This window comes from Mobula birostris, chromosome 16 (genome assembly GCF_030028105.1).
Source record: "Mobula birostris isolate sMobBir1 chromosome 16, sMobBir1.hap1, whole genome shotgun sequence".
In the NCBI taxonomy this organism is placed as follows: Eukaryota; Metazoa; Chordata; class Chondrichthyes; order Myliobatiformes; family Myliobatidae; genus Mobula; species Mobula birostris.
Window position 1 is genome coordinate 9,630,155 of NC_092385.1, and position 24,343 is coordinate 9,654,497.

Consider the following 24,343-nt stretch of genomic DNA (forward strand, 5'->3'; position numbering starts at 1 on the left):
CGAAAATGAATCAATCAGGCTAATTGAGGGAATCAATGTTTAGGATAGTTGGGAGGATGCCAATCAAGCAATCTGACGTAGATGGCACTGAGTGTCACACAATACTTCCTCAAATTATTTGTGGCCATTTATTCTTCCTGTTTTTTCATCTCCCCTACAAGAGAAAATATATTCCATAGATAGAAAATATCTATCTACCTAACCTTCTTGTTACATTAAAGATTAATATATCAATTAGTCTTAGCATTCTCTTTTCTCAAATCTGTTCAATTTTTTCTAATATTGTTTCTAGTTAATCTGTTTCCAGTAGCTGTCTAACCATTTTACTCATGGTGCATGAGCAACACCAAAGCCAAATGGCCTCCAGGGGGAAAAAGTTCTTCAGGTGCAATAGAAAACACAGGAAGGCACTGCCCATCTCTGCTTCTGCTCATAAGTATATTTTTAAGTATATAAAGAGATTTGAGGGTAGAAATAGGACCAACAGAAAATGACGCTGGAGATATTGTAATGAGAGGCGCAGAGATGGCAGAGGAACTGAATGCGTATTTTGCATCAGTCTTCACAGTGGAAGACATTAGCAGTATATCGGACATTCAAGAGTGTCAGGGAAGTGAAGTTTGTGCAGTGAAAATTACAACTGAGAAGGTGCTCAGGAAGCTTAATGGTCTGAGGGTGGATAAACCTCCTCGACTTGATGGAATGCACCCTCGGATTCTGAAGGAAGTAGCTTACGAGATTGCAGAGGCATTAACAATGATTTTTCAACAATCGATAGATTCTGGCATTGTACTGGGTGAATGGAAAATTGCAAATGTTACTCCACTATTTAAGAAGGGTGGGAGGCAGTAGAAAGGAAACTATAGACCTGTTAGCCTGACATCAGTGGTTGGTTATTGTTGGAATCTATTGTTAGGGATGACATTACGGAATACCTGGAGGCACATAAGAAGACAGGCCAAAGCCAGCATGGCTTCCTGAAAGGAAAATCCTGCCTAACTAACCTACTGTGATTTTTTGAGGAAATTACAAGCAGGGTAGACAAAGGAGATGCAGTAGATGTGGTGTACTTGGATTTTCAGAAGGCCTTTGACAAGGTGCCACACATGAGGCTGCTTAGCAAGATAAGAGCCCGTGGAATTACAGGGGAGTTACTCGCATGGGTGGAGCATTGGTTGATCAGCAGAAAACAGAGATGGGAATAAAGGGATCCTATTCTGGCTGGCTGCCAGTTACCACTGGAGTTCGGTGTTGGGACCACTGCTTTTTACAATGTATGACAATGATTTGGACTATGGGATTAATGGATTTGTGGCTAAATTTGCCAATGATACAAAAAAAGGTGGAGGAGCGGGTAGTGTTGAGGAAACAGGGAGCCTGCAGAGAGATTTAGATAGTTTAGGGGAATGGGCAAAGAAGTGGCAAATGAAATACAATGGTGGAAAATGTATGGTTATGCACTTCGTGGAAGAAATAAATGGGCAGACTATTATTTAGATGGGGAGAGAATTCAGAATGCAGAGATGCAAAGGGACTTTGGAGTCTTGGTGCAGGATACCCTAAAGGTTAACCTCCAGGTTGAATCAGTGGTACAGAAGGCAAATGCAATGCTGGCATTCATTTCTAGAGGTATAGAATATAAGAACAGGGATGTGATGTTGAGGGTCTATAAGGCACAATTGGAGTATTGTGTTCAGTTTTGGACTCCTTATTTTAGAAAGGATATACTGACACTGGAGAGGGTTCAGAGAAGATTCACAAGAATGATTCCAGGAATGAAAGGGTTACTGTACGAGGAACATCTGGCAGCTCTTGGGCTGTATTCCCTGGAGTTCAGGAGAGTGAGGGGGAATCTCATAGAAACATTCCAAATGTTAAAAGGCCTGAACAGATTAGATATGCCAAAGTTATTTCCCATGGTAGGGGAGTCTAGGACAAGAGTGCACGACTTAAGGATTGAAGGACGTCATTTAGAACACAGACACGGAGAAGTTACTTTAGTCAGACGGTGGTAAATCTGTTGAATTTGTTGCTACAAGCAGCTGTGGAGGCCAAGTCATTGGGTGCATTTAAGGCAGAGATAGACAGGTTTTTGATTAGTCAGGCCATCAAAGAGTATGGGGAGAAGGCAGGGGAGTGGGGATGGCTGGAAGAATTGGATCAGCCCATGATTGAATAGTGGAGCACACTCAATGGGCCGAATGACCCACTTGTGCTCCTATACCGAATGGTCTTATAACGAGAAATGTATCATGAGGGTAATTTCAGAGAAAACTGTAAATTTACAGTCATTTCTTCAAATAGCTGTACACTATAAAGGATGAATTAAATGTGCTGAAATGTGCTTCACATTGGCTTCCTGCACAGCTTTTTTTATGAATTACAGCCAGAGAACACGATAGCACAGAAATAGGCCTTACAGGCCATCCAGGTCTAGTCTATGCCGAACCATTAATCTGCCTAGTTCCATCGATCTGCACCAAAACCATACCCATACCATCCATGTACCTATGCAAATTCCTCCTAAGCGTTGAAATTGAACCTGCATCCACCACCTGCACTGGCAGCTATTACCACCCTCTGAGTGAAGTTTCCCCTTATGTTCCCCTTACAGCTTTCACCCTTTAACACATGAACTCTAAATGCAGTCCCATCCAACCTCAGTGGAAAAAGCCTGCTTACATTTAGCCTATCCAAACCCCTCGTAATTTTGTATACCTTTATCAAACCTCCCCTGAATGTTCTACGTTCTAGTGAATGAAGGCCTAAGTTATTCAACTGTTCCCCATAACCCAGGTCCTCAAGTCCTGGCAACATCCTTGTAAATTTTCAACCTTATTTACATCTTTCCTGTACGTCAGTGACCAATACTCCAACTTATCAACATTTTATACAATTTCAACATAACATCCCAAGTTCCGTACTCAGTACATTGACTTATGAAGTCCAATGTTCCAAAAGCTTTCTTTACAACCCCATCTACCTGTGATGCCATTTTCAATTATGCATCCGTATTCCCAGCTCCCTCTGCTCTACCGCACACCTCACTTCATGACCCTAATGCTCTCCGTGTAAGAACTACCTTGGTTGGTCCTCCCAAAGTGCAGCACCTCAGACTTGTCTGCATTAAATTCCATCTGCCATTTTTCAGCCCATTTTTCCTGCTAGTCCAGATCCTAGTCCATGCTTTGAGTCTTCCTCGCCGTCCACTACACCCCCAATCTTGGTGTCATCTGCAAATCTGCTGATCCAGTTTACCACATTATCATCCAGATAGATGACAAAAAACAATGGACCCAGCACACCAGCACCGACCCCTGTGGCACACCAATAATCACAGGCCTTCAGTCAGAGAGGCAATCATCTACTACCACTCTTTAGCTTCTCCCGCAAAACCAATGTCTAATCCAATTTACTTCCTCATCTTCAATGCCAAGCAACTGAATCTTCTTCACCAACCTCCCATGCGGGACCTTGTCAAAGGTCTTGCTAAAGTCCATGTAGATAACATCTATCTAGTAGTCATAGTCATACTTTATTGATCTCGGGGGGGAAACTGGTTTTCGTTGCAGTTGCACCATAAATAATAAATAGTAATAGAAATAGTAATAGTAATACTACTATTAGTAAATAGTAATAGTCATGGAAATAATAAATAGTAATAGAAAATAGTAATAAATAGTTAAATAGTAATATGTAAATTATGCCAGTAAATTATGAAATAAGTCCAGGACCAGCCTATCGGCTCAGGGTGTCTGACCCTCCAAGAGAGGAGTTGTAAAGTTTGATGGCCACAGGCAGGAATGACTTCCTATGACGCTCTGTGCTGCATCTCGGGAGGAATGAGTCTCTGGCTGAATGTACTCCTGTGCCCACCCAGTACTTTATATAGTGGATGGGAGACATTGTCCAAGATGGCATGCAACTTAGACAGCATCCTCTTTTCAGACACCACCGTGAGAGAGTCCAGTTCCATCCCCACAACATCACTGGCCTTATGAATGAGTTTATTGACTCTGTTGATGTCTGCTACCCTCAGCCTGCTGCCCCAGCACACAACAGCAAACATGATAGCACTGACCACCACAGACTCAAAGAACATCCTCAGCATCGTCCGGCAGATGTTAAAGGACCTCAGTCTCCTCAGGAAATAGAGACTCCTCTGACCCTTCTTGTAGACAGCCTCAGTGTTCTTAGACCAGTCTAGTTTATTGTCAATTCGTATCCCCAGGTATTTGTAATCCTCCACCATGTCCACACTGACCCCCTGGATGGAAACAGGGGTCACCAGTACCTTAGCTCTCCTCAGGTCTACCACCAGCTCCTTAGTCTTTTTCACATTAAGCTGCAGATAATTCTGCTCACACCATGTGACAAAGTTTCCTACCGTAGCCCTGTACTCAACCTCATCTCCCTTGCTGATGCATCCAACTATGGCAGTCATCCGAAAACTTCTGAAGATGACAAGACTCTGTGCAGTAGCTGAAGTCTGAGGTGTAAATGGTGAAGAGAAAGGGGGACCAGACAGTCCCCTGTGGAGCCCCAGTGCTGCTGATCACTCTGTCGGACACACAGTGTTGCAGGCACACGTACTGCAACTCCTTGCCTTCATCAACTTTCCTGATAACTTCCTCGAAAAACTCTAGAAGTTTGGTTGGACATGACTTGCCAGATACAAAGCCATAATGACTATCCCTAATCAGTTCTTGTCTATCAAATAGCTATATATCCAATCCCTTAGAATACCATCCAATAACTTTCCCACTACTGATGTCAGTTTCAGCAGCCTACAATTTCCTACTTTATTCTTACCCTTTCTTAAACAACGGAAAATATATTAGCTATCCTCCAATCCTCCAGCACCTTACTCACAGCTAAGGATATTTAAATATAGTATCTCTGGTAAGGCCCCTCCAACTTCTGCACTAGCCTCTCACAGGGTCCTGGGAATTTATCCACCGTAATCTGCCTCAAGACAGCAAGCAGCTCCTCCTCTGTAATCCATTACCTCGCGACTACTTTGCCTCACTTCTGTAGACTCTGCGTCTGTCTCCCGAGTAAATACAGATACAAAAGGTGTATTTAAAATCAACCCAAGCTCTTTTGGCTTCACACATAGATAACAGCTCTGAACTTCCAGAGGACCAATTTTGTCTCTTATTATCTTTTTGTTCTTAATATATCTGTAAAAGCCCTAAGAATTCAACTGGCGGGAGGAGAGAGAGCAGCGTGCCGCGCGTGCACAGCCCTCCGGTGAAAAATAATATTGTATCCGTTAAATAGGGGCCATGGACAATTCTGATTTGATGGAGACGGATGTGAAAGCACAGAGGAACATCTGGAGAAATTTCTGAAACGCCAGTTCACTGCTGTTGTTGCTGCGTGGTCGGGAATCTTCCGGAGGGAAGGCCTCAAAATCCCCGGCTTTGCCTGCTGTTGGCGACCGAGATTGAGGTCAAATCATTCAGACAGAGATGGCGCTCAGTACTCGGTGTCGGAGAGCTGATCGGAGGCTCGAAGTTTTCGGATGACTCAGAGTCGGACTGTGGTCGTGGCATGGCAAGGAGAGTTTTTCTTCCTTCTCCCGTCTGCGTGAGATGTGGGACATTTGAGAGACTTTGAACTTTTTACTGTACTCATGGACTTCTTCGTCAAGTTATGGTATTGTTGCACTGTTGTAACTACATGTTATAATTATGTGGTTTTGTTAGTTTTTTCGGTCTTGGTATGTCCTGTGTTTTGTGATATCACACCGGAGGAGATATTGTATCATTTCTTAATGCATGCATTACTAAATGACAATAAAAGAGGACTGCGTGTCTTCATAATCTAATCTAATTCTCCTTCACCCTGTCTGTTAAAGCAACCTTGTGCCATTTTGTTACCTTCCTGATTTTCTTCTTATGTTGTTCCTTTGCACTTACACTCCTTAAGCACCTCATTTGTTTCTCCCAGCCACCAAGTGCTGTGCACCTTCCTCTTTTTCTTAACTGGGTCTTGATATCTCTTGAAAACCAAGGTACCCTAAACCTGTAATCCTTCCCTTTATTCTGACAGGAACATATAAACTCCGCAGTCTCAAAATTTCACTTTTGAAGGCCTCCCACTTACCAAGCACACACTTGCCACAAAGCAACCTGACCCAATCCACATTTGCCAAATCTTTTCTGATGCCATCAAAATTGGCCTTTTTCCATTTTAGAATCTCAACCCAAGGACCAGACCCATCCTTTTCCATAAATACTTTGAAACTAATGGTATTATGATTACCAGATGCAAAGTGTTTCCTGACACAAACTTCTGTCATCTGTTTCATTCCCTAATAGGAGACCTAGTATCGTACTCTCTCCAGTTGGGACTTCTAAGCACTGATCAAGTAAACCTTCCTGAACATACCTGACAAACTCTTTCCATCCAGCTCTTTTACAGTTCAGGAGTCCCAGTTACTATGTGGAAAGTTAAAATCACTTACTATCACAACCTTGTGCTTCTTGCACGTGAACTCCACATATTCTTCCTCTAAATCCCAATGACTACTCGGTGGTCTATAATATAAATCCTATTAAGGTGATCGTTCTTTACCTATTCCTCAGCTCTAGCCATAAAGCCTCACTTTTTCCAGTCTGTCCTGACCAAGCACTACTGTGACAGTTTCTCTGACTAGTATGCCATCCCTCTCCCTTTAATCCCACCCGCTCTATCACAAAAACAATGAAACCCCGGAACATTGAGCTGACAGTCCTGCCCCCTTGCAGCCAAGTCTCAATAATGGTTACAATGTCATAATTTCATGTGCTGGTCCATGCCCGGAGCACATCTGCCTCTTATTGCATTGAAATATATGCGGCTCAGAACATTAGTGCCACTATGCTCAACCTTTTGATTCCTGATTGTACATAGGCTCAACATCTTTCTCCACTAAAATTCCACAATGTATTCTGCCACTCTGATTCCCTCATTGCTGTTACTCTAGTTTAAAACCCCATCGTGCAGAAACTAACAAAACTTATCGCTAGGATATTAGTCCCTGTCCAGCTCAGGTGCAAACTGTCCCTTCTGTACAGGTTTCACCTTTCCTGGAAGAGACCCCAAGGATCTAAAAATTTGAAGCCCTCTCTTAGCCACATATTAAACTGTATAATCTTCCTATTTCATACTAGCGAGTGGCGTGGGTAGCAATCCTGATATCACAACCCTGGAGGTCTTATCTTTAACTTAGCACTTAACTCCATGAGCTCATTTTGCAGGACCACATCACCCCCTCCCACCCATGTTATTGGTACAGATGTAGATCATGACCATGGTTGCTGAACTTCACACTCAAGAATGCTACGGACTTGATCCAAGATGTCCCTGAGTCTGGCACCCGAAAAGCAACATGCCATCAGGAAATCTCGCTTCATCCACAGAACCTCCTTTCTTTTCTCCTAACCAATAAGTTTCCCATCAGTACAGCTTGCCTCTTCTCCCCTTTTCGCCTCTGAGCCACAGTGCCAGAGACCTGACCACTGGGGCTTCCCTCTAGTAGGTCATTCCCCCCAACAGTATCCAAAGTGGTATAGCTGTTTATGAAGAGGATGGCCACAGTGGTACTCTGCACTGGGTGTTCAACCCCTTTCCCCCTCCTGATAGTCAACGAGTAACTTGTGTCCTGCAGCTTAAGCTTAACTACCTCCCTGTGCTTCCTGTCTATCAGCCTCCCGCATTATCCAGAGTTCATCCAGCTTCACCTCCAGCCTGTTAGAAGCTGCAGCTGGATGCACTTCTTGCAGGTGTAGTCATCACCAACACTGGAGGTCTCTCTGCCTTCCCACATCCCACAGAAGGGCATTCCACTATCCAGCTTGGCAACACCACTTCTCTAAATGTGCAATAGGAAGGAAAAATAGAATAAATTAAAAATAATTTATTTTTGATTTTTGTATGATTGCAAGTGTAATAATTCTTCTCCAAATGCTTTAATGCACAGTAATATTTGAAAACAGCATTTTTCAGGTATTCAACCAACATTAGAAAATGAAAGTCAACCAATCTGATGGTCTTTGTGAGCTCTTCATTGATAAGATTCATACTGCTGTCAGGATGCCTGTTCTTTTTGCTTACAATACTATTACTGTGATAGAGTGTGCAGGAATCAGTTCTGAAAAATACAAGCTTGTTTCTCTACATGCCAGTGCAATTGCTTTGCTGCGATTTCTCCTAAGAAATATTTTGCATGAAAGGAAAACTTTGATTGATGTGTTTTTGGCCATACGGCAGGCAGAATTGCCATGAAAATTCATGCTCAGATGTCAAAAAAAAAATCAGATGCCTAAAACAATATCATCCATTTCTATCTGCACAATGTAGATCTTAAATTAACGATCATGTATTTTATTCAGAAAAAATGCTTACCTCAAAATGACTGAACATCACATTAATGCAAGGAAGTCACAAGTGAAAGCAAATCTCATTTCATGCTAAGTAAACAACACTAGGTAAAATATTGGCCATGAAAGCAGACAATAAATGCATATCAATTTATTTTACAGTACTGATCGTTATTGATATTTCACCTCAGTATGCCCTGTTGCTATGTAACCTATTACTTAAAGTTTTTTCTTTTCAAATGTATACCACTGATAGATTTCCCAAGGCATTTTACACAGGGAGTCATGAGCAAATGCAGTTTACAGTTCATGCAGGATGAAAAAGCACATGATGGTATCAGGATGTAAAAATGTCCCGGAGCAGCAAACACCTCCGGACTGGTACATGGATAGGGAAAGTTTAGAGCAATATGGGCCAAACGCATACAACTAGGAGTAGCTAGGCTGGGCTGAAAGGCCCAATTCCATGCTGTACACAACTCTACAACACCACAATTTAAAACTAAGAAGGAGGAAGAGCAGGAAAACTTAGCTGAGGATGAGCAGCATTAAAACTACATTCACCAGGTAAGAGGGAGGAATGAGATGCAACATCATCACCTTGAGTTAGCAGAAAAATATAGAGGTTACAAAAAAAAAGAAAGAAAGATTAGCTTTATTTGTCATGTATACATCAAGACAATGAAATGTGACATTTGCAACAACAGCAGCCCGTAAGTGTGCCATTCTTCCACTGCTAACATAATATGCCCACAACTCACTAACCCTAGCCCATACATCTTTAGAATGTGGGAAGTAAGCAGAGTATCAGGTGGAAACTCACGCAGTCACAGGAAGGACATACAAACTCCTTTGGACAGTGGTGGAATGTGAACCCCAATCACTGATGGCTGGCGTCGTGAAGTATTTTGTGGAACCAGCAACAACAGCAAAAGAGTGGAAATGTGCTTTTGTGTCATAACTTTCATTACCTTCATAAGTTATCATGCGTTATGTGTGTTATGTGTACTTCTGTGCTTTACACCTTGGTATGGAGAAACATCGTCTCGTTTCTATATACATTATATGATTATACATTATATACATGTATTTAGTTAACTGACAATAGACTTGACTATGTCAGAATGATGTCTGTCTTGGAGGATAAATTGCAAGTAATGGTTTTTCCAACTATGCACTGCCTTCACCTTCCAGCTATATATTTCAGAGATACTATTATACCTGGCAGTAAGTGGTCTTGCAGTTGTTGTATAGCACCAAATATGTAAGAGAAAGGCAAAACTATTTATTTCAACCAACTGCTTGAACCAATAGGTATAGGTGTAAATGATAACACAGAAAATTTTGAATCTAAAATAAAACAATCAAGTTAGTCAGCTGCAAACGCATCAACAGAAAGACTACAGCACAATGCAATTTTCAAACACCATCCAAACCAATATCAACCTGATTGGTGAGGTCCTGCATTATTAGCAAGTGGCAAAGCTCGTCCACACAAAAAAAATTGACAAGTAGTAAACACGAGGAATTCTGCAGATGCTGGAAATTCAAGCAACACACATCAAAGTTGCTGGTGAACGCAGCAGGCCAGGTAGCATCTCGACTGTACCTCTTCCTAGAGATGCTGCCTGGCCTGCTGCGTTCACCATCAACTTTGATGTGTGTTGCTTGACAAGTAGTAAACCTGCAGCTCAGTTACCCAATTGACATTTAAAATTTACAAAGACTATTTAAAATCAAACTATTGAAATTAATTTACATTTTAAATTTCTGAAGTACGGGAAGATTTTCTTTAATTCACTACATTTACAGTACAAGGGGTGATTGATAAGTCTGTGGCCTTAAGGTAGAAGGAGTCAATATTAGAAAACCTAGCAACACACATCAAAGTTGCTGGTGAACGCAGCAGGCCAGGCAGCATCTCTAGGAAGAGGTACAGTCGACGTTTCGGGCCGAGACCCATCGTCAGGTCTAAGGGTCTCGGCCCGAAACGTCGACTATACCTCTTCCTAGAGATGCTGCCTGGCCTGCTGCGTTCACCAGCAACTTTGATGTGTGTTGCTTGAATTTCCAGCATCTGCAGAATTCTTTGTGTTTACATTAGAAAACCTAGCACATTTATTTTTCAACATAGTTCCCTCCTACATTTACACACTTAGTCCAGCGGTCGTGGAGCATACGGATCCCATCTTTGCAGAAGTCAGTGTCGTGGTGATTGATAAGTTTGTGGCCTAAGGTCGAAGGAGATGAGTTATTAACTTCAAACTTTCTGCATAATCACTCAAAGAGCTGAACTGTACATGCATGTAACGAGAGCTGTATAACTCATCTCCTTAGGCCATGAACTTATCAATTACCCCTCGTATTTTCATTTCAAACAGTTAAATTACATGAAATCTACCTATTCCTCTACAGTGAGATCAGTACGTCCATTGTGCTTTATTTATCGATTTTTATTATTTAGAGATACAGCATGGTAACAGGCCCTTCTAGTCCAGGCCACCCAGTTAGACCTAAATGTTAACCCATATGCCTTTGGAATGCGGGAGGAAACTGGAGCACCCGGAGGAAACCCATGCAGTCACAGGGAGGAAATACAAATTCCCTACAAATGGCAGCAAAATTGAACCCGGGTCACTGGCACTGTAATGCTAATTGATACACTACTCTGGCGCCCTTGCATAAGGTCTCATCTGATCTAGGCTTAACATAAGAATGCCAGGAGTAATCTTTAAAAAAAAATTATAGGTACATGGCACTCTGGTAAAGGAGAACCCATCTTTTAAGCACAGTCAAGACATCTTCAGCACCTGTCAGGGAGTTCAGGATTTCTACATTCATGCAGGAGTTCCAGCTTCCTAACAATAACAGAGAGAAATGTTAAGAACTTCTGTCACTTCTTGGAAAATACAGACCAAGGTACCAAGTCTAAAGAAAACTGAATGAAAACTTGTGTGATTGGTATTTTTTTTTTAAATCGCAAGGTAGAAAGATCAAGTCACTGTACCTACTGCTGTAGATAATACTATTTATGAATAGTGAATGCACTGGGAGAAAAGTATGAACTTCCTATAGTTCAGTACAGTTAAACGTGCTAGTATAGAGTTTGAATTACCCCAGAACTCCAGGAATTACAGACCCTTGGAGTTATTGTGCTATGTTCAGGTTTCTATCAAATGGATAAAAGTAGCAACATAAAGATGATTTTTCACATGCAGTCAAAATCTTGAGCAAATGTGCACATATAAAGCCAGCCTGGATTAAGCATGGTTTATGCCTGGTTCCATCCCCTGCAGTCTTTGAAAGTGGTAAGCATCACAATCAACATGGGAGTAAAACCTATTCACCAACGTTCAGGCTGCTGATACACTCAGACTTGCTTCCCATCACAGCATTTTTGTTGTAGTAACAGTCAAACTTCATAAACTTGCAGCAGGCCAACATGAATCAAAGACTTTCCCAATCTAATTGATGTGGTTGATGTTTATATAATAAAGTAAGGCTCGGGATAAAACTTAGCAGCTTCCACATACAGATGGGATTGCACAAGTTCCTCTGAGTGAGTTATGTTCAAAGTTATCTGGTTAAAAAGCAAGTAATATATAAAATAATCACTGGAATGAGCTTCATCCAGAGCCAGAATTAAAAAGTATTGCATCTGAGTGGCAGTTATAGTTATAAAGCTACTTCAATTACCAAAGTGTAGGTGGCATATTAGTGTATTTTGCATCATGGAATATTTCATAATCTTGCATAACATGTATCATATTATTTGTGAAGTTTGTATTGTACTAATTCACTTGAGGACTTCCTCAAATGGAAGAAAACCTTTGAAGGAGTAACACAGACAAAATGCTTCAGGAACTCAGTAGGTCAGACAGCACCTATTAAAAGGAATAAACAGTTGAAGTTTCAAGCCAAGACCCTTCATCAAGACTGGAAAGAACGAGGAAAGAGGCCAGGTGAGCGGGGGAGCGGGTAGTGAAGTGAGAAGTTGGGAGGCGATAGGTGGTAAAGGCATTAGTAAAAGGGATCTGATAGGAGAGGACAGTGGACCATGGGAGAAAGGGAAGGAGGAGGGGCACCAGGGAGAGGTGATAGGAAGCAGAAGAGGAGAGGTAAGAAGGGAACCAGAGTAGGGAATGGAAGAAGGGGGAGAGGGAAAAATGACTTTTGAACTTTTGAAGGAGCTCACTGTTATGTCGTTCAATGAGCATTGATCAGTTTTAGCCTAATCCTGAACATATTCAGAATGACTCTTAAAAATAAGTAGAAAAGACAGATACCTAAAAGATAAAATTATGTTTGAAGTAAACATCCAATTACTGCATTAAACATTATCTTGTACTTTAGTTTTTAAGAAAGCATTCAGAATGCACAAGGGGACACGAGAAGCTGCAGATATTGGAATCTAGAACATAAAACAAACTGCAGGAAGAACTCTATGGGGGTCAAGCAATATCTGTGGAGGCAAAGGAATAGTTTGCTTTTCAGGTCAGGACTCTGCATTACACTGCCCTGATGCTGGAACTTGACCCAAAATGTCAGTTATCCTTTTGCATCCAGATACTGCTTGAGTATCTCCAAAAGTTTATTTGCTTTTGCTTCAGAAGACAAGGACAGATAAAGAGGCAAAGAAAATAAAGGCTCTACTGAACAAATTGATTATAGGCATCCGTTAGTCTCATGAGACCATGGATTTGCACCTTGGAAAGTTTCCAGGGCGCAGGCCTGGGCAAGGTTGTATGGAAGACCGGCAGATGCCCATGCTACAAGTCTCCCCTCTCCACGCCACCAATGTTGTCCTAGGGAAGGGCATTAGGACCCATACAGCTTGGCACCGGTGTCATCGCAGAGCAATGTGTGATTAAGTGCCTTGCTCAAGAACACACACGCCACCTCAGCCAAGGCTCAAACTAGTGACCTTCAAGTCACTAGACGAACGCCTTAACCACTTGGCCACGCGCCAACGCTGAACAAATACTATCTGTTAGAAATATAAACATTAAAAATCAAGTCAGAGGTTGGAACTCAAAGCTAATCATAAAACTAAATTTCAATCCAGAAAATACTGTTTTCCAACTATTATTTACAATAATCAGTGCATGGTATAAGATGTGTAGAAATATTCAATTTTACATTCTAGTAAAACCTTCTCAAAATGACTCACAAAAGAGATCTTAAGTTACACTATATATAATATTAAATCAAAATCTCTGTTCCACTACAGGATTTAAGTTCCTTACCGTTCAATTACATAGAAATTGTCTCCATCATCATCTTGGTCAATGACATGCTCTGATGGTTCAACTTTCCTCTCGAACATTGCATCAAGAATTTCATATATTTGTTCCTGTTAAAATAATGCCAAGTCATCAATTGGTATATATTTTTAATGTTTATACTCCCTTTCTCCCATTGTTGAAGTACCCCAATTTTATCTACACTCATATGACTGTAATTAAAAATAAACCATAATGGGCATACTGTATTTTATGAATCATAGTCACTGTGTGATTTATCTCTGGTAATTTAGGACCCTGGTGAAGCAAGGTGAAATGTCATTGGAATAGGTAGGAATTTTTAGTTAATTCTGGTATCAACAATAGTGACTATCAATCATTACTGGACCTTAAAAAAACATATCTTTAGGAATCTGTTTTCCCAACCTATTGTGAATACAGTAAACCTTTAATAATCCAGCATCCATGGACATTTTTGATGTCGGATTGGTAGATGTTCTTGACAAGTGGACATTATTCCCATTAAGACATCAACTACATTTCATTATCCATTTTCAGATTTTACACAGGACTTTAATAAACTTTCTAGCAAAGCAGACAATTTCAAGAGAGCACATGAAACAAAACACAATAAATTTAAAAGTGTGTAGGAAGCAGGGAGCTGATGCATTTAAAATTCTTGTGGGAATAATAACCCTGAGTTTAAAGGGGCTCCAGTATTTTTAAAATAATCCTGGGAAAAGGGTCCTTTTTGTTTAAAGGGAGCTCAGGAACAGGATCTCTGTGTGTTAAAAGGGATGTATAAAGTAGGTCCGTGAGCTTAATTGAAGAGGGTTTAGCTGGGGTCCCCGAAAGTCTAAAAGGAGTTTGTAAATGTGGCTCCTGTGAGCCAAGTATCAAACCATAAATATTTCCAAACAATAGGATAATGGATTGTACAGGCTTTATTGTAGTTAAGATATGGAAGTAATGCCAAGTGTAGTGGTGGAGCCAGATTCAATTCTAGTAGGATGACTTTTACTAGAACCAGTAGATACAATCAAGGCTGAATGGTCTCCACCCACACTGCAACTATTCTGCAATTCACTCAGAGAACCAGAGTAATCCAGTTGACCATGAACTACCATCACATGCATCTCATTGGAAGGGCAACAGTTATGTACAATTAATCAAATCAAGTCAAGTCAAGTTTATTGTCATTTTAACCATAAGCTGCTGGTACAGTTCACAGTAAAAACGAAACAACGTTCCTCCAGGACCCCGGTACTACATGAAACAACACAAAACTACACCAGACTATGTGAGACAGCACAAGGCAATATTGGCTTTGCTAGCAAAATACAAATGCAATTAAGTTGGTTCGAGCACAACTCAAACTTGAAAATACATTCAAATCATGGAGAAATTTATGCAAATCTGTTCCATCCCATTCCCAGAGCTTTTCCTGATCATCCCACAACTCTCTTTCACTTTCAAACATTTATACAACTCTTGGTTAAAAAGCCACAACTAAATCTTACCCACCAGACATTGTGATTGCTCAATCATATAGACACTCACCCATTTTAATTCTATTATACCACTTGCATATGGCTAGATCATCTAGTCTCAGTAACAGCATGTCAGTTTGCTGATCATTTAAAAGTTAAAGCATGTGAAAATGAAGAACTAATTGAAAAACAAGGAAAGCAGAGTATGCTGGCAAGATATACCACAAAGAGATTAATCAACCATTCAGATACGTAATTAAATCAAGACAACTTGACCTCCTATCTGAAAGAGGAGCAGAGAAATTATCCCAGGTCCTGGACAATATTCATCCCCTAAACCAAATTTGGTGATAATCATGTTGCCTCGTTGGGGACTTGCCCTGAGTAAACAGGCTAGCCACGTTCCGTAATCTGCAATCCTATTTTAAGGTATTTTTGCACATTTTAAACAAATGAAAACCGCATCCTAAATCATCAAACCTCCAAAACAGAGTGAAAATAAATGAAGAAACTTTTTGGCACTTCCTTTTCTCCCATTTTAATGGTAAAAGGTTTAACGAAAGAAAAACATCACAAGTTCACTTAACTTACAATAACACGGTGACATTTATCAAATACCATTTGTGTCTTTAAGTACCTTGTTTTGATTCAATATCAGCCTGACTCAAAAAGGTTAGACTTCAAATGGATATTTTTTTCAAGTAGAACTGGTGAAGCAAATTAATCAACCATATTAGTACATTCTCAGGAGAAGCAAATGTCAATTTCCTGGCACCTACACTCAAGTTTTTCTGACTTCATTTGCAAATCTTCAGAGGTTTTTGTGCTTTTTCCACGCATGGAAATAAACTTTAAATGGAATTTTTAAAGCTGTTCTTTTGGAAATTTCCACATCTTAAACAATTGCTCAAGTTTTGTTTTAAGCAGTCCAGTGAGGAATTTGAAAAAAATCAACAAAACAATTTTAAATAATTCTCTGGTATGTCGAACCAACAGCCCAAATTTACCACCTCGTGCAAATGCGGCAGATGCATTTACATTAAAATGTGCAGGCTTTCTGATTATGAACAGTTTCCTAAAATGTACAATCTTACACAGTAAAAATAACCAATTTGTAACAGACTTAAAAATTGATGTTTTTTTCATGGATCTGCACACAAAGAAATAAACAAGTTGCATTCATTGCATTTCAGCTAATCAAATCAACGATAGTTTCTATTAAGAAATGCTTTCTGACTGTATCAAATATCATATTGAATTAACACCAAAATAAAGTCAACAGAATTACTGTGATGCTGAAACACAGTTAACTAAATTCACCATGTTGATTAACCTATCATAAAACCTACCAAATACTTGCAATCCTTTGTATTCTAAAGAGGGATTTCTTTAACCAGAGGATGGCGAATCTTTGGAATTCATTGCCACAAACTGCTAATAGAGACCAAGTCGATGGGTGTATTTAAAGCGGAAGTTCACACACAAAATGCTGGAAGAATCAGCAGCTCAGGCAGCATCTAAGGAAATTAATAACCAATTGACGTTTTGGGCCAAGGCCCTTCTTCAGGACTGGAAAGGAAGGGGAAAACACCAGAGCAAAATGATGGGGGATGAGAAGAAGGATTAGTTAGAAGGTGACAGGTAAAGACAAGAATGTGAGAAACGTAAATGACTGGAGAAGAAGAAACCTGATGAGAGCAGACAGTTGACCATGGCAGAAAGGGCACCAGGATGAGGGGATAGTCAAGTGAAGAGAAGAAATAAGAAGCCAGAATGTGGAATAAAAGAAGAGGGAAGGGTGAAGAAAAAAAACAGAAGGGGAAATCAATGTTCATGCCATCAGGTTGGAAGCTACCTAGACAGAATATGAGGTGTTGCCCCTCTACCCTGAGAGTGGCCTCACCGTGGCAAAAGAGGAGGCCATACACCGACATGTCGGAATGGAAATGAGGATAGGAATTAAAAAGGTTGGCCATTGGAAAATTCCACTTTTGGTGAATGGAGCGGAGGTGCTCAACAAAACGGTCCCCCAATTTACATCGGGTCTCACCAACACAGAGGAGGCAGCATCGAGAGAACCAGATACAGAAGACAACCCCAAAAGATTCACAGGTGAAGTGTTGCCTCACCTGGAAGAAAGGTTGATTGGTTCTTGATTAGTAAGGGTGTCAAAGGTTACATGGAGAAGACGGGAGAATGGGGTTGAGAGGGATAATAAATTAGCCATGATGAAATGGTGGAGCAGACTTGATGTGCCAAATGGCCTAACTCTGCTCCTGCAGTATTGTGCAAAAGTCGTAGGAACATATATATAGCTAGTGTGCCTAAGACATTTGCACAGCATTGTACAAACAGAGTAATTTTATGTATTGCACTGCACAGCTGCCAGAAAGAAAAACAAATTTTATGACATATGTAAGTGATGGTAAACCTAATTCTGATATAGGTCTCTATTGTGGACTGAGAGTGGGAAGGGGGCAGAAACAGGGGAATCATGGTTGGGAAAAGGGGAAGGGAGAAGGGAGGGAGCAGGAAGCACCAGAGAGACATTCTGTAATGATCAATAAACAATTGTTTGTAATCACATGACCTTGCCTGCTGTCTCAGGGCTGGGTGTGTCTGCACACATGCCACACCCTGCCCCGGCACTCCTTCTCTGCCACCTGTCCCACACACCTCCAGAGGCACTCCACCCTCACCATTTCCAACATCGTTTGCTCCTGTCCGATTTACAAGCACGCTCTATGCTCTACGTTGGCAAATACAGTACTGTACAAGTCTTGGGCACCCTAGTTTTTTCTTATTTATACAGTACTTGTATGTCTTACGGTCTTATTATCCAATGGAAGCTTTCAGTGGAGGATATTAATAAAGTATACTACAGTACTAGCTTCATCTGGACTGAGATGTGCAGTTGCTGCAGTTACAAGAAAATGCAGAATCTGGTTTATCATCACTGACATATGTTGTGAAATTTGTTGCAGCAGTATGGTGCAATACATAAAAATCACTACAAATAATGAATATATGGTGCAAAAAGTGAGAAAAATAGTGAGAAATGGTCTGTGAACACTTCAGAAATTTGGTGGCATAAGGGAAGAAGCTGTTCCTAAAATGCTGAGTGTATATCTTCAGGCTCCTGTGACTCCTCATTGATACTATTAATGAAAAGAGGGCAAGTCGCTGGGGGGTAAGGGTCATTCATGAATTAAGTCTCTGCTTCAGAATCATGCCAAGATTGTCAGGCTTTCGTGGATTTCTCTATTTCTCTTTGAGAAAATCCTGACACTCATTTGATAAGACCAACCAGAAGATCCAGGAACTAATTAATGATGCTTGGACTTGAAAAACAGAAATACATCTCAAGGCTAAAATATGATGTTCAGGGAATTGATGGCAAATGTCCAATAAAAAGAATTTCAGGAGGTATATTGGATACATTTCTCTGACATTAAATTGTACCTATTAAAAAATGTTAATTAAAAAGAAGATAGTAGGTGAGAAAGCACAAGAAATCCAGCATCAAGGTAATAATCTACAACCTGCAAGAATTCTTCACGATTATCAAACATCATAAGTGCCACTCTGCAAGGTCAAGAACATGAAAGATCTTTCAAGCAGCTGCTGGAAGGAGTCCTTCAAAGACCCCCTCAACAAAGACTCTTATCTTCAACATTAGTTGAAAAGTAACAGGGTGTATGGAGCATATGAAATCCCTGAGTAACAAGGTTTATGGAGCATATGAAATCCCTGATGTACCCAAGACATCTTCAGGAAGAGGATATGGAGTGGTTACAGACTGGGAGGGGTGTGCGAAGGACAGGAGAATGATTCTCTAAGATGGTGCAATCATTGGCATCTTGCTAGATTTCTTGTGTTTTCTCACTTACTATCTTCATCCAGACTGCATTCATCAACAGACACATTGGACATAGTCTTCACCATTTGACAAATTCATAAAAACACAGACATCAACAACCACTGTGACTGGTTTTAGAAGCTTTTGACTGTTGAATGAAAGAAATTATGAAGAGATTTTCCAGATTTGGCTTCCCTCATAAATCTATCAGCATTACTCTAACATTTACCATGTACTTGGCCCTCCTCTCCATTCTCATCCTTATACGACAATATACAAAGCATGATCCTAACCAAGGCGCAATCCTAATGTAGACTGAGGTAAAGCAAGGTACCAATACTCTTTTTCATTTTCCACATTATAACTCTGCACATCACTTCCTACAATATTCCTGCTGCAGCAGAGTTGATCCACCAGCTGAAGGGGAAACTGCATCACAGAAGGTGATGAATCTCTGAAATCCCCTACCCTGCAGAGTTGTTCAGGATCAAATCATCGTTGTGGGTATTTATGCAGTACGAAGTAAATTTTATTATCAAAGTACATATATGTCACCATTTACAACCATGAGATTCATTTTCTTGTGGGCATACTCAATAAATCTATCGGATAGTAATTATAACAAAATCAATGAACGACTGCCAAACTAGGGCTTTCAGCCAGAGTACAGAAGACAACAAACTGTGCAAATGCAAAATGAAGAAACAATAATTTAAATAAATAAGCAATAACTATCGATAACATGAGATGATGAGTCCTTGAAAGTGAACCTATTTATTGTGGGAACATTTCAATGATGGGGCAAGTGAAGCTGGGCGATGTTATCCCCTTTGTTCAAGAGCCCGATAGTTGAAGGGTAGTAACCTTTCCTAAGCCTGGTGGTGCGAGTCCTAAGGCTCGTGTACCTTCTTCCTGATGGCAGCAGCAAGAATAGAGCATGGCCTTGATGGTGGGGGTCTCTGATGATGGATGCTGCTTTCCTGTAACAACGTTTCATGTAGATGTGCTCAATGATTCAGAGTTTTACCCACGATGGACTTTTTTAAAAATTTTTGTAAAGTTTGTTGTTCAAAGGCATTGGTGTTTCCATAACAGGCTGTGATGCAGCCAGTCAATACACTCCCTACTACTCATCTATAGAAGTTTGTCGAAGTTTTAGATGTCATACTGAATCTCTGCAAACTCCTAAGGAAGTAGAGGTGCTGTCGTGCTTTCTTCATAATTGCACATATGTGCTGGGCCCAGGACAGGTACTCTGAAATAACAACATCTAGGAATTTAAGGTTGCTGATCCTCTCCACCTCTGATGAAGACTGGCTCACGAACTACTAGCTCCCTTCTCCTGAAGTCTATAATCAGTTCCTTGATCTTGCTGACATTGAGTGAGCAGCTGTTGTTATGACACCACTCAGCCAGAATTTCAGTCTCCCTCCTATATGCTGATTCATCACCCCCTTTGATTCAGCCTATGACAGTGGTTTCATCACTAAGAAAGGAAATACATTTTTGAATTTACAGTTTATTAAGGGTTAAGGGCAAATGGCACAGGAGAGGAGATGAGGCCCAAGTCGTTATCAGTCATGATCATAAAGATGGTGGAGCAGGCTCGAGGGGCCAAGTGCCATGATCTTGTTCCCATTTTCTTATGTTCTTTTTTCAGTTATTTGTATGCAGAGAACATCACACAGCCAAGGTAGATATGGATTACAAAATTCAAGGCATCTCTAATGTAGCCTTTGGCCCATTGAGGAAAACAGTATTCCAAGGCCAAGACTGAACAACGATGATGGTCTACATGGTGTACCTGCCTTCCTCTACGCTTTGGAAACTGGACAATCTACAGGAGAAAACTCAAACCACTGGAGAAGTATCAAAGAAAACTCTACAAATTCCTCCATATCAAAAACAGGATAGGCAAAACAATAGTAATATCATCTCCCTGGCCAGGATCCCAAGCATCAGGGCTCTCAACATAACCAGCTCCAGTGGGCAGACTACACTGCCCTCTTGCCTCACACCAGAGTCCAGAAATAAGCACTCTACTTCTGAACTCTGTCACTGCAGACAACTTCCAAGGGGACTGAAAACATTTTAAGAATGCCCTCAAGGTCTCCTTGAGGGAATACGATATCCTTACAGATTCATGACAATTGCTGACCCATGACCTCTCGAAATGGCGCAGAAGCATTCTGTAGAGGTCTGAGTATGTGACGGGATCTCATATGCGAATGTGGAAAAATCTGCAGAATCTGCATTTCCTTCAAGCCACTCTTCAGGAACCTCAAGACACATGTAACTGGACTGAAAACAAGCCATCCTCAACCAGAGAGACAGAAAGCAAGTTTCTTCAATAATTAAACTCAATCTGATCAGGTTTTAATTAAAGGATGAATCCAATCAATATGTGAAGATGCAACATTACAACAATATTTAAATGTGTTTATCAGGTATCAATACATCAAAATATCAAAACGTATTTATTAAGGTCGCACATAAAAACACCGAGTGACACAAAATAGACTGGTGCTCAGATAACCTCAGGACTGCCTTCAGCAGGCTAATTTCCTAACCTTATTCACAAAAAAACATGTGCACTACTTGAGCTTCTGTCCATACTTCCTCCACTAGCCTAACATTCTCATCCAATCCATCTCATGTTTCTCTGTTTCCCCCTTAAATATATCTTCATAATTTAATCAAAAACTCTCAGCAATAGTAAGTTCAACATCCACAACATTTACTAAGCCATTGTTTTATTTGGAATTCCCAGTTTGATTGGAAATCAAGTGAAAATATTCATAAGTTATGAAAGTTTTTCTTACTTCTGAAAGCTTAGATAAGGGTCACCACTTCTCCAACAGAAAAATGCAATCTATGTAATCTTTCCTGATGGGTACATCATATTTCTGGTGGCATAACTACAAAAACTTTACTCACCCTGTCTATTCCTTATTTGAATGATAAAACCTATGCATACAATTCCTGCCTTTTTAAAACCACACTTTTAAATAACTAAATAATTGCAGCCTATGCCTGAATTTAGCACCCACTAAAGATCTAGAAAATACTTCGATATAAAATCTATAATAATAATTGCACTATATATGCTTTCAAGTTTTTATTTTTCTCTATAGGAAGGATTTCACTTATTTTTAATAAGATTAAAGAGTCCACAGCACACTAGATATTGCAGAAATGTAATAGAAATAGTGGCCCCAATAACAGAGAGAACCTTAAAATAGCCAATATGACTAAACAAAATGTACTTCAGAAATTAAGAACTAAAAGTAAAGACTACTTGTTCAAAAAAAAAGAGATGAAGAGAGAAAACAAGGAACCAGAGATTACTTAGCCTGGTGGTAGCTGCTGGTAAAATGTTGAAGTCCATTATGAAGCACATGGTTAAAAGTGCAGAGAAAATCAGAATGTAATTAAGCAGAGTCAACTGGGTTTTATTAAAGGATGAATCTAATTAAGATTGCAACATTGGGTATATGAAAGCAATAATCAAATGTGTTTATCTGGTGTTAATATATCAAAATATCAAAAGGCCTTTGACTTCAAAAGAACTCACACCACTCACATCCTTCTTTACATCAGCAGCACAGCTGTGGAAACTGTGAGCAGTTTCAAACTCTCATGGTCCCAGAACACATTCTATACAATCAGGAATGCTCACACACGTTTCTACTTTCTGAGAATGTTGAAGTGAGCTGGACTACGCACATCTATACTCATGTCATTCTACAGTTGCGTAGCAGCGAGTGTACTAACAAGCATGGTTCAGGAAGTGCACTGCAGTTCACAACAGGTAGTCAAAACTGCTCAACACGTTCCCGGCACCACCCTACCCGCTATCAAGGACAAATTTACAGAAAGGTGCCAGAAAAGGGCCAGTAACATCATGAAGGATCCCACCAGTCCTCATGGGATTGGGACGTCCCACTCCTATCAGAGAGGCTATGTTGCATCAATGGAAGGACTATTGTGTTGTTTGTCTTTTTTTTGTGCTGCATTTGATCCAGCGTAACAATTATTTCATTCTCCATTACACTTGTGTCCTGGAAATGACATTAAGCAATCTGGAATCTTGACTAAGAATACACATGAAACTATTTCATATGAGCACACAGAGTTGGGTAGCATTCCAACGTGGATAGAAAACTGGCTGAAAGTCTGACAGCAGAAATATGAATAAACAAATAGAATTGGCCACTTTAGTCTAAGATGAAAAGAGATTATTTTAAGATCATAAATTTCAGAAATTCTCTACCAGAGGAAATGGATAATCAATTATTGAGAATTTTCAAAGCTACGATCAATAGGCTTTTGGATGCTAAGTGCTCCTCTAAGCAGCTGCCTAGCACTCTGAAAATTAAATGATGCCCACAAATCAGGAGAAGGCTATAAGACAGCAAAGTGCTTTCAGGTAGCCGTTTCCTCAGTTCGTAATGTAATTAAGAAATGGCAGTTAACAGGAATGGTGGAGGTCAAGTTGAGGTCTGGAAGACCAAGAAAACTTTCCGAGAGAACTGCTCATAGGATTGCTAGAAAGGCAAATCAAAACCCCGGTTTGACTACAAAAGACCTTCAGGAAGATTTAGCAGACTCTGGAGTGGTGGTACACTGTTCTACTGTGCAGCGGCACCTGCACAAATATGACCTTCATGGAAGACTCATCAGAAGAAAACTTTTCCTGCGTCCTCACCACAAAATTCAGTGTCACAAGTTTGCAAAGGAACATCTAAACAAGCCTGATGCATTTCGGAAACAAGTCCTCTGGAATGATGAAGTTAAAATGGAACTTTTTGGCCACAATGAGCAAAGGTATGTTTGGAGAAAAAAGGGTGCAGAATTTCATGAAAAGAACCCCTCTCCAACTGTTAAGCATGGGGCTGGATCAATCATGCTTTGGGCTTGTGTTGCAGCCTGGTGGCACAGGGAATATTTACTGGTAGAGGGAAGAATGAATTCAATTAAATACCAGCAAATTCTGGAAGCAGACATCACACCATCTGTAAAAAAGCTGAGGATGAAAAGAGGATGGCTTCTATAACAGGATAATGATCCTAAACACACCTCAAAATCCACAATGGACTACCTCAAGAGGCACAAGCTGAAGGTTTTGCCATGGCCCTCACAGTCCCCCGACCTAAACATCATCGAGAATTTGTGGATAGACCTCAAAAGAGCAGTGCATGCAAGACAGCCCAAGAATCTCACAGAACTAGAAGCCTTTTGCAAGGAAGAATGGGCGAAAATCCCCAAACAAGAATTGAAAGACTCTTAGCTGGCTACAGAAAGCGTTTACAAGCTGTGATACTTGCCAAAGGGGGTGTTACTAAGTACTGACCATGCAGGGTGCCCAAGCTTTTGCTTCGG

General features: G+C 40.5%; 1 protein-coding gene across 2 annotated transcripts in view; it reads right to left on the reverse strand.

Moving 5' to 3' along the window:
• Nucleotides 1-24,343, reverse strand: part of prkar2aa (protein kinase, cAMP-dependent, regulatory, type II, alpha A) — a 355,118-nt gene that overhangs the window by 60,760 nt on the left and 270,015 nt on the right. For both annotated transcript variants that reach the window (XM_072280287.1, XM_072280285.1), the window contains one exon: nt 13,616-13,722. In XM_072280287.1, coding sequence (XP_072136388.1) covers nt 13,616-13,722 — 107 coding nt within the window. The remainder of the gene's footprint in view (nt 1-13,615; nt 13,723-24,343) is intronic.